Source organism: Physeter macrocephalus, chromosome 14, assembly GCF_002837175.3.
Source record: "Physeter macrocephalus isolate SW-GA chromosome 14, ASM283717v5, whole genome shotgun sequence".
NCBI lineage: Eukaryota > Metazoa > Chordata > Mammalia > Artiodactyla > Physeteridae > Physeter > Physeter macrocephalus.
The window spans coordinates 119,742,564-119,753,622 of record NC_041227.1 but is presented as its reverse complement, the minus strand read 5'-3'; the positions used below and the strand labels follow the sequence as shown (position 1 = coordinate 119,753,622).

At 37.3% G+C, this 11,059-nt stretch overlaps 1 protein-coding gene across 1 annotated transcript in view; it reads right to left on the bottom strand.

Moving 5' to 3' along the window:
* Positions 1 to 7,757, bottom strand: part of EFCAB3 (EF-hand calcium binding domain 3) — a 43,924-nt gene extending 36,167 nt beyond the window's left edge. Inside the window, exon 1 of the mRNA XM_028499786.1 lies at positions 7,662 to 7,757. Coding sequence (XP_028355587.1) covers positions 7,662 to 7,695 — 34 coding nt within the window. The 5' untranslated portion in view covers positions 7,696 to 7,757. The remainder of the gene's footprint in view (positions 1 to 7,661) is intronic.
* Positions 7,758 to 11,059: the final 3,302 nt, after the last annotated feature.

The following is an 11,059-nucleotide window of genomic DNA, read 5'->3' as shown; positions in this document are numbered from 1 at the left end:
GCCCGCATACCACAAAAAAAAAAAAAAAAAAAAAAAAAAAAAAAAAAATTTCTACTCACGTCTAAACTTCTTCAGGCCCTCCATTATTGAATGCACTTTAACGTTCCCATGCTCTATAAAACATTTTGAATCAGATACAGAAGAAGTCATATAAAAACTCATAAAAGCAGATAAAAGTTTTGAAATTATTAAAATAACATGGCAGGCTGGAACTTCTTCCACGAGTTAGAAGAACTAGAGATAATATACTGGTTTGCTTTGGAATTGGATTAATTTTTCTCTCAGGTGAGTATGATGGAAAAAAGTATAAATCAATGACAGAACTATCTCAACTTCTTTAACGCAGTGTTTCTCTTCTGTGTTTCAAGGTATTACACTTCAAAGGTGATACATGGGAAAGGGATATTACACAAAGAACCAGGGTTTGAGTCCGGCAGCATCTTTTCCAAACTCAGATCGATGACATTTTAAGAAAAGATATGAAGAGACTTTGGTGGCAAATGCTCAGAGTTGGAATAGGGAGAGAAGGACTTGCTCTGTTCTTTGTTCTGACAGGTTTTTCTTGAGAATCAACCCTTTGAGATGGCATGTTTGTCACCACTGAGGATAGAGTATGCTTCTCCGACTGGAATGATCTTCTCACACTTGTTCAACTTAGGGTCTTCTCCAGGAAACCCCAGTCTTGACTAAACGCTCCTTCAGCACCTTCTGCATACATTTATCACATTTTTTTTTAATAATTTTTTTAAAAAAATTTATTTATTTATCTTTGCTGTGTTGGGTCTTTGTTTCTGTGCGAGGGCTTTCCTCTAGTTGTGGCAAGCGGGGGCCACTCTTCATTGCGGTGCGCGGGCCTCTCCCTATCGCGGCCTCTCCTGTTGCGGAGCACAGGCTCCAGATGCGCAGGCTCAGTAGTTGTGGCTCACGGGCCCAGTTGCTCCGCGGCATGTGGGATCCTCCTAGATCAGGGCTCGAACCCGTGTTCCCGCATTAGCAGGTAGATTCTCAACCACTGCGCCACCAGGGAAGCCCCCATTTATCACATTTTATCAAAATTATTTTATGTGCCTATCTCTTCTGTTAGACCATAAGCTCTTTGAGGACAAGGGCTGTGACTCATTCACCTTGGTACTTTGCATAGAGCCTAGCACATGGGATCCCTTCCTTTAACGACGTAACAATCTGTTGGGAGATAGTATAAGTTTGACCTAAGGAAGAGCACTAAGGGGGATCAGTCTGAGTACTGGAGAACACTGATGGGGAGGTGGAGGGGAACAGGACCAGAAAAAATAGGAAGAGAGTGGTTGATACCTGAGAACTTAATGTGAATGCATGAGAAACCCAGAGATTTAAATACTGTATCTAGAACAGAATAGCACTTGCAGGAGAAAAGACTAAAGAGTAGGCGAGAAGAAGAGCAGCTGCGAGACAAGTGGGACTGAATGTTTCTTCCATGATGCCACCCAGTAAGAGAAGGGGCAGAAAGGAACCCTGGGTGGCACCTTCAAGAATTCTGATAAAGAAGTAATTTTCTGGGTCTATAAAATGTCACACACTCTTGTTTCAAGACTAACAGCATACATCTCTTTCTCCCTTCCTCTCTCCAAAACTCTGAATATATTTCTAATGTTTCCTCCTCAGCAACAACATGGGAGGCTGGAACTTGAAGAACAGAAACAAAAATGAAAATTCCCCTAAAGTAGGAATAGTGGTAGAATCTATGAGAATAAGGACATCTATTATTTAAATTTAAGCAGTTGCAGTAAAGTAAGTTACCAACCCAGGCTTGACTTGAGAAATGACGGAATTAGGCAGCGTCCAGGGGAGTAACAGAATAAAAAAAAGACGACAGCATAGTAGAGGAATGCAAACCAGAGAATTCAAAGTAGAAAGTCAGAACCATTGGTGAGTAGGAGAAATATATGTCTCCCCTAACCTACCCAAGAGTCCCTAGATATTGGAGAGTTGCTGGGTTTCGTCTATACATGATAGTATGACAAATCAGTTCAGTGTTGGGAAATTTGTTTGCTATGTGGAAAAAAAAACCCAAGTGGGATCCCTGTCTTACCATATGCAGAGGTGGTATACAGATGAATTAAAGACCTAAATGTGAAAAGTAAAATTATATAGTTAGTAGAAGTAGTAAAGAACAAGAAAATGAAGTGTTGGCAAATCTGGTGTTCATTACTGGGGCAGTGAATAGGTAGATTATGGTCATTGTATTGAAGGGATATTATGCAGCAGCCAGAATTAGATTGATTTATAGAAACATGGGTAAGTCTAAAAATATAGTGTTGATTCATATCCACTAGGATGGCTAGAATCAAAAAGTCAGATAGTAACAAGTGTTGATGTGGGAGTGGAGGAATCAGAACCTTTATACATTGCTGGTGGGAATGCAAAATGATGCAGCCACTTTGGAAAACAGTCTCGCAGTTGCTCAAATGGTTAAATGTAGAGTTATCTTATGACCCAGCAATTTCACTCCTAGGTATATACCCAAGAGAAATGAAATATGTCCACATGAAAAGTTGCACACAAATGTTTATAGCATCATTATTCATAATAGCCAAAAGGTGGAAACAATCCTAATATCCATCAACTGACAAGTGGATAAATGAAATGAGATATATCCATACAACAGATTATTATTTGGCCATTAAAAGGAATGAAGTACTGATACATGCTACAACATGGATGAATTTTGAAAACATGCTAAGTGAAAGAAGCCAGTCACAAAAGACCACATATTTTATGATTCCATTTATATGAAACGTCCAGAAAAGGCAAATCTATAGACATAGAATGTAGATTAATGATTGCTTAGGGGTGGGAGGATAGGGAGTGAAAGCTAAAGTGTACAGTGCTTCTTTTTCAGGTGATGAAGATGTTTGAGAATGACTGTGGTGATAATTGCACATATCTGTGAATATTAAAAACCACTGAATTGTACACTTTTAGTGAATGAGTTGTCTGGTATGTGAACTATATCTCAATAAAGCTATTAAAAATAATGTTGAGTGAAAAAAAGAAATAGGAGTTTTATAGCACAATACCCTTTAAGTAAATTAAATACCACACACACTGAATTTTTAAAGGGATATGTGTATATCTAAATAAATATGAGGAAGGTAGGTTGGAAGGACAAATATTAGATATAACAGAGAATGGACTTATGATGGGGGAAAGGAAATAGGAGTGGAAATAGGAGGTAAAGAGGAAAAATACAGTAAGTCCTTTAAATATGAACCTTCAAGTTGCAAATGTGCGTTCGCATGTCGAATCACATAAGTTAGTTTACGTGCCTGGTGTACATTGTCACATGTGTGCATCCTCTACAAGTGGTTGTGCTTTTGTGTACTTTACTGTACAGTAGGGTATAGAGTACAGTAGTATAGTATCTTTATTACAAGCCTAGGATGTCTGGAAGCAAGTGTAAAAGCAGCGGTGATGTGACTGGTACTGTACTGTACTTTTCAAGGTACTGTACTGTATGAATAAAAATGTTTTCTTTAGTTTTTGTGTTTGTTTTTTATGTATTATTTGTGTGAAAAGTATTATAAACTTATTACAGTACAGTACTATATAGCCGATTGTGTTAGTTGGGTACCTAGGCTAACTTTGGTGGACTTATGAACAAATTGGACTTACAAATGCACTCTTGGAATGGAAATTGTTTTTATGTAGGGGACTTACTGTAATAAAATAAAACACAAAGGGTTCTTGCATGGACCAATGGTGATAGTGCGCCATACTGATGAGTTTGATTAACTCAACTGTGTGCATCTGATATTTAAGAAAAAGTTCACCCTTCCCCTGCAAAAGAAGTTTAAGGTGCTGGTGAGATATGAAGGGAGAAGTATCTAGCAGGCAGCTAGAAACACAGTAGTGACAACAAATAATCCAGAGAGCAAAGGTTCTCAAACATTTTGGTCTCAGGACCTCTTTATATTCTTAAAAAATTTTGAGGACCTCCAAGAGTTGCAACTATGGATAATTACCCTATTAGATAATAAAACTGAGGAATAAAAAAATAATAATGCATTTAAAAATAGTAATAATAGGGCTTCCCTGGTGGCGCAGTGGTTGGGAGTCCGCCTGCCGATGCAGGGGACATGGGTTCGTGCCCCGGTCCGGGAGGATCCCACATGCCGCGGAGCGGCTGGGCCCGTGAGCCATGGCCGCTGAGCCTGCACGTCCGGAGCCTGTGCTCCGCAACGGGAGAGGCCACGGCAGTGAGAGGCCCGCGTACCGCAAAAAAATAAATAAAAAATAGTAATAATAAATCCAGTATATGGTAACATACTTTTAAATGAAAAACATATATCATTTGAAAATGAAAAATATAAATAAATTTCCCAAAAAGTTTAGTGGGAAAGGTAGTGCTATTGACTGAATATTTGTGTCCCCCCATCCCCCCAATAAAATCCTATTCCCAATATGATGGTATTAGGAGGTGGGCCTTTGGGAGGTACTAGGATTAGATGAGATCTTGAGGATGGAGCCCTCATGAGTGGGATTATCGCCTTATGAGTCAGAAGAGAGCTTGCTGCCTGCTGCTCTCTGCCATGTGATGATATGAGAAGTTGGCAATCTGCAACCCAGAAGAGGACTTTCACCAGAACTCAACCATGCTAGCACCCTGATCTCTGACTTCTAGTCTCCAGAACTGTGAGAAATAAATTTCTGTCATTTACAAGCCACCCAGTTTAAAGTATTTTTGTAATAATAGCCCAAGCTAAGACAGCATTGTTTTACATTTCTGCAAATCTCTTTAATGTTTGGCTTAATAGAAGACAGCTGGGATTCTCAGTCTGTTTCTGAATTTGATGTACTGTGATATGGTCACAGAGTTATGTAGTTGGAAAAGAAATATTTTAATAGATTTTTCAGATATATCATGGCTGGGGGGTATGTCATGTAGCTTATGAAAAATGCTACTGTACACTTGTGAGTGAATGAAGGCGATAAAGGCAAATAATGTCTTAGTGTTATTTTAAAAATAGTTTTGCAAATATTTACAATGGACAAGGGATTAATCTCCAAAATATACAAACAACTCATGCAGCTCAATATCAAAAAAAAAAAAGAACCCAATCAAAAATGGGTGGAAGACCTAAATAGACATTTCTCCAAAGAAGACATACAGTTGGCCAAGAAGCACATGAAAAGATGCTCAACATCACTAATTACTAGAGATATGCAAATCGAAACTACAATGAGGTATCACCTCACGTTGGTCAGAATGGCCATCATCAAAAAATCTACAAACAATAAATGCTGGAGAGGGTGTGGAGAAAAGGGAACCCTCTTGCACTGTTGTTGGGAATGTAAATTGATACGGCCACTATGGAGAACAGTAGGGGGGTTCCTTAAAAAACTAAAAATAGAATTACCAAATGACCCAGCAATCCCACTACTGGGCATATACACAGAGAAAACCATCATTCAAAAAGACACATGCACCCCAATGTTCATTGCAGCACTCTTTACAATAGCCAGGTCATGGAAGCAACATAAATGCCCATCGACAGATGAATGAATAAAGAAGATGTGGTACGTATACACAATGGAATATTACTCAGCCATAAAAAGGAACGAATTGGGTTATTTGTAGAGATGTGGATGGACCTAGAGACTATCATACGGAGTGAAGTAAGCCAGAAAGAGAAAAAAATATATCATATGTTGACTCATATATGTGGAATCTAGAAAAATAGTACAGATGAACCTGTTTGCAAGGTAGAAATAGAGACATAGATATAGAGAACAAATGCATGGACACCAAGGGGGGAAAGGAGGGGTGGGATAAATTGGGAGATTGGGATTGACATATATACACCAATATGTATAAAATACATAACTAATGAGAACCCGCTGTATAGCACAGGGAACTCTACTCAGTGCTCTTGGTGACCTAAATGGGAAGGAAATCCAAAAAAGAGGGGATATATGTATACATATAGCTGCTTCACTTTGCTCTACAGTAGAAACTAATGCAACATTGTAAAACAACTATACCCCAATAAAAAAAATAGTTTTGATCTCATAGACCTCCTGCAAGAGAGGGGTGTTCCTGGACCATGATTTGAGAACTGCTACCCTAGAGAGTTGACAGCTCAAGCAGTGATCAGGAAGTGATATGATTAAGGGAGGGAAGGAATTAAAACTGAGAAGACTGAGAAATAAACCCTGGGTTGTTTCTACGTTAGGAAATTAGAATAAGTGGAGCTGGCAAAGGAAATTATTGGTGATTTCTGATTCTGAGAGCTATTTCAGTAGAGTTGGGGATTACGTGAGTGGGAAAGCCAATTGCAAGGATTCAAAGAGAGAATGTAAAGTGAGGAAGCAGAAGCAGCACCTAAAGACCAATTAAAAAGTGGGCTGAAAGAAATGAGGGATGAATGACCATAATTATAAGGCAGAAGAACCAAGTCAACGTTAGTTTTTAAAAGGAATGGGGGAGTATATGCTACTTTATAGGCAGGGTAGAGAGAAATAGGTGAAATTGAATGTGTTGAATTATGAAATAACTTTTATACAAATATTGAATCATTATGTTGTACACCTGAAACTAATACAATATATCAATTATCTCTCAATAAAAAATATTTTTTGAAGAAGTGGGAGATGATCAGGTCAAGAGGAATGGATTTGGAAGGGTGAAAAGAACCTCTTCAACTGAAGAGAGGAGAGGGACATAGTATATCTTCCTGAATAAGAAGAAATGATTAACTGGAGAAAACAGAAAATGGAGATGTTTGCAATGAATAGGTTCAAATTTATTAAAACCATGATTTGAGAACATAATGGTTGTGTTTTATTTCCTACTTTCTGTTGGGTTTAGCAGAGAAAGTCAAGTATGTATTCCCTTCTTCATTCCTTAGTATAGTTCCTGGACATATTCAGTGATCAATAAATATTTGTTGTTTGTATAAATCAATATACAATCTTTTCTTTCAAGGCCAGAGCTGTACAGAAGCTTTCTAGAAACATCATTATAGTAAGAAATGCTAATCCCCAAATGCTCCTAGATCATCTTTTTTTGTATCAGAACAACAAAGAGAGTAATAGAAATAAAAAGACGAGTCTAAAGTAGTTATATAACACAAGAGCCAGCAGATAAGTCATGTAACTAGACTCAATAAGCAATAATAAAAATCTCAATAAGCAAACAAATCAATCAATCAATCCCTAACTCCTTCTGCTTCCCCTGTGTGTCTCTCCCTAATACTCATTTTTATTTGCTAATTTTAATTACTCTATTATTTTTCCTTCTTATTTTGGGGATGGAATCATGACCTCAGGCACATAATATCTTGGTTGTACTTGTGACTTAAGAAATGAAAGGCCAGGCACAATCTTAATATATCATTTATTCATCTTGTAGGTCTTAGATAGGCAAAGTGTGGACCTTGGACCAGCAGTATTTTCACCATCTGGAAGCTTGTTAGAAATGCAGAATTTCTTAGGCTCTACTCCAGACCTGAATCATAATCTGCATTTTAACAAGATGTCCAGGTGATTCATACGCACATTCAAGTTTGAGAAGCATTGTTCTAGGTGACACAAAAAAGGTAAGGATCATTTCTGAGAAGCTTATATACAAGATAACAAAGGTAACTTCTAGGAAGACAACAGAATTAAAAAAAAAAACTCACCATTGAATGTCAAATGAGGCATTAGTTTCTTCATTTCTTCTTCTGTGAGCTCAACCCCCTCATTTGCTAGAAAGTTGTCTAAGTCCTGGATATCAATCACCTCTCCTTAGAAAAGGTGAGAAATAAATTGCAGAAATATTATATAACTGTCTACAAAGGATGAAAAACACTATTTGTGCTTATATATAACATTACCCATGTATACCCAGAATTAACAGGAGGATCAGAAAAAAATCCTCTGTTTCAAATTCTGGTTCAGAAAATCAGAAAGTGGCTACAAAAAAAATAATTCACTGGTGGGTTATTGCAACCCATAGCAAATTAAGCTACATATAGGTATTTGGCTTTATTTTTTCTCTTCCTCCTACCCCACTGTAAAATTCAGTTTTTACTAGAGACCAATTTTTGAAATTTTATTTTTATTTATTTAAAAAAAAAGTTTGCCTAGTTTGCTTCTCTGAGCACTATGCATTCCAAGAATTTCATTCATCTCAACACAGTCAGAAGTAATTTTTCCTCATTCATTGTAAAAATAATATAACAACATTTAAGATTATTATAAAGTGGGAAAAATATAATTCCACCACCCTACCACAAAAACCATTTTTAGGTTTTCATATTCCAGCTTTCCATTATGAAAGCTGTACTTTCATAATGTAGAAATCTAATATACATACAATTTTGTATTCTGCTTTTCCAACCTAATATAATTACTTCATAAACTTGTTTCCAAGTTGTTACATAATTTTTACAGTTAACACTTCAGCAGATGATATCCCATAAGCCTGACTTACCATGATTTATGTGGTATTCCCATACTGTTAGATATTTAGGCTGTTTCAAATTTCCCTGAAGGTCTTTAGGAAGAGATTTTTTTCTTTTATTCAATTAAATTATTTCCAGAGGATAAATTTCTAGGATTGGGGTTAATGGGGAAAATGAATAGTTCTGTGGCTCTTGAGATCTGTAACTATGTTGAAGAACTCTTTGGGGGAAAACGTCAGAGAATATTATGGGTATTGATACATAAGTACAGATTAATTACTGTTTACCCAATTTCAGTAGCATCCACAAAAATGGAACATATATGAAAGAATTTAAACATTTATAAGGGGATATATTTTTCTCCACCAATTGCAAAATATTAAGATGCTATTTATAACATCTTTCCATCATAGCTTGCAACTCACCCTTGATATAACTGAGAGCATCCATCAAATCATTCAGACCAACTGTATTATCACCTGTAAGGAAAGGGGAATAAACCTCAGAATCAGATAAGCAAATATTACTGAGACTCACAAAATTTAGGATGCATAAAGCTCTGAAATTATGAAGACCATAAGAATTCACTAATTTTTTTCTAACTTTTCTTAGAATTTTATGATCTTACCCTTAGAGATAACAGTATTATCTTAGAAACAAAGCTTTCAATCTGTAATGAATCATTCCTGTATCTTCCTTTTTTCTTTCCTTTTATAGACTACTAGAATAAGATTAAATTAAGAAGTGATTGGTTACAGGTAAGTGTAGGGAGACAGGACAAATAAACCTGACCCTGAGTATTTTTATTTAGTAATTAATCAACAAATACTTAGGAGTACCTTCTATGTGCCCGGCACTTTGCTAGGCTTTGGGGATACAAAAGTAAACATGCTGGCAGTGTTCTTGCTATTAAGGAGTGTACAATCTGGTAGAGGGAAACAGACAACGAGCATGTAAACAAATGAGCAGAAAGGTACTGTTGTTTTGAGGTATTGTTAAGATGCTATCAAAGATGAAATAGGGCAATATAATAAAGAGTAATAGTGGGTGGGATTTGTTTAGACAGGGAGCTGAGGGAAGGCCTCTCTGAAGTGGCTCTATTTGGGTTGAGGTCTGAATGATGATGAGAGCCATGTAAAGAATGGAGAGAAGAACATTCCAAGTAGAAAAATAGTATGTGTGATAGGCCTAAAATGGGAAAGAATTTGACGTGACTAAGAGATAGAGAAAAGGCCAGTGTGAAAGGGGCCAAATTATGCAGGGCCTTGTAGGCCACGATGATAAAGTTTGGATATTATTCTGGTTACAATGGAATGTCACTGGAGGTCTTGAAGAAGGGAGTAATTTGACTTGATTTCAGCTTTCAAAAGATCACTCTGGCTGGTGTACGCAGGATGGGGAAATTGGAAGAATGAGGACTAGATAGTAGACTGTTTCAGGGGCCCAGGAAAGAGATGACGGTGGCTAGGGCTATGGGTATAGCAGTGGAGATGGTGATAATGGATGGATTCGGGACCTATTTTTCAAGTAGAGCCTAGATTTGAATGTGGCATATGAGGGAAAGAAGAAATGAAATCTAGTCTCTTCTCCCCACCCTCCCCCTCAAAACCCCCAACAGGGTAGAGGGGATACCATTACTGAGATGGGGAGGGCTTGAGACATTTTAGGGAATTAAATCAATAATTCCATTAAATTTGTGATGCCTTTTGGACATCCAAGTGGAGATACCAAATAACTAGTTCAATATACCCTTCTTGACTTAGGGAGGTTGCCCTGGAGATACAAATTTGCTTTTACCAACTCAAAGACAGTACCTGGCCCAATGAAACTGGATGCAATCTCATAAAAAGAGGATGTAGATTTAAGAGAAAAGACAGCTAAGGGTCTAGCCCTGGGGCGCTTCATTATTCAGAGACCTTGAAGGGAGGAAGAGTCAGAAAAGGAAACTGAGAAGAAGCTGTGAGGGAAAAAAGAAGAAAATCAGATGGATATGAAGCTTCAAAAGTCTGAAGAAAAATATGTTTCAATACACAACATTGTAAAGCAATTATACTCCAATAAAAATTAATAAAAAATGTTTCAATAAAGAGGAGATAGTCACTATGTCAAATGCTGCTGAGATATCAAGTAAAATAAGAACAGAGAATTGATCATGAAGTTTGGCAAGAGATAGACCACTGATGACTGAGAGCTGGTTCAGTTCCAAGGCAGGGAAGCAAGCACTGAAGAGTGAATGGGAGGTTAGGAAGTAGAGACAATGAGTAATGACAACTTTTTGAGAGGTTCTTCTGTGAAGAAGAACTGAGAGAGTAGTAGCTGGCAGGGGACAAGGGGAATAGAAGACATAGCTGCTTGTCAATGGAATATATACAGAGATACAGAAGAAAGGGAGAAATCGAAAATGCAGGAGAGAAAAAGGAAAATTAAGAGGAAAGAGAAAGAGTTAAATTTTTGAAAAGGCAAGTGGAAATGAGATTCAGGGCACAAGTGGAAGGGCTGGCCCACAATGGGAGCAGAGATTCCTTTATGACAAGATGAGAGGGTATATGGGCATAAGTATTGGTAGGTTCATAGAAATTAAGGAGGAAAATGAGGTTAGTCTTATCTAATTGCATCTTTTTTCTCTATGAAAT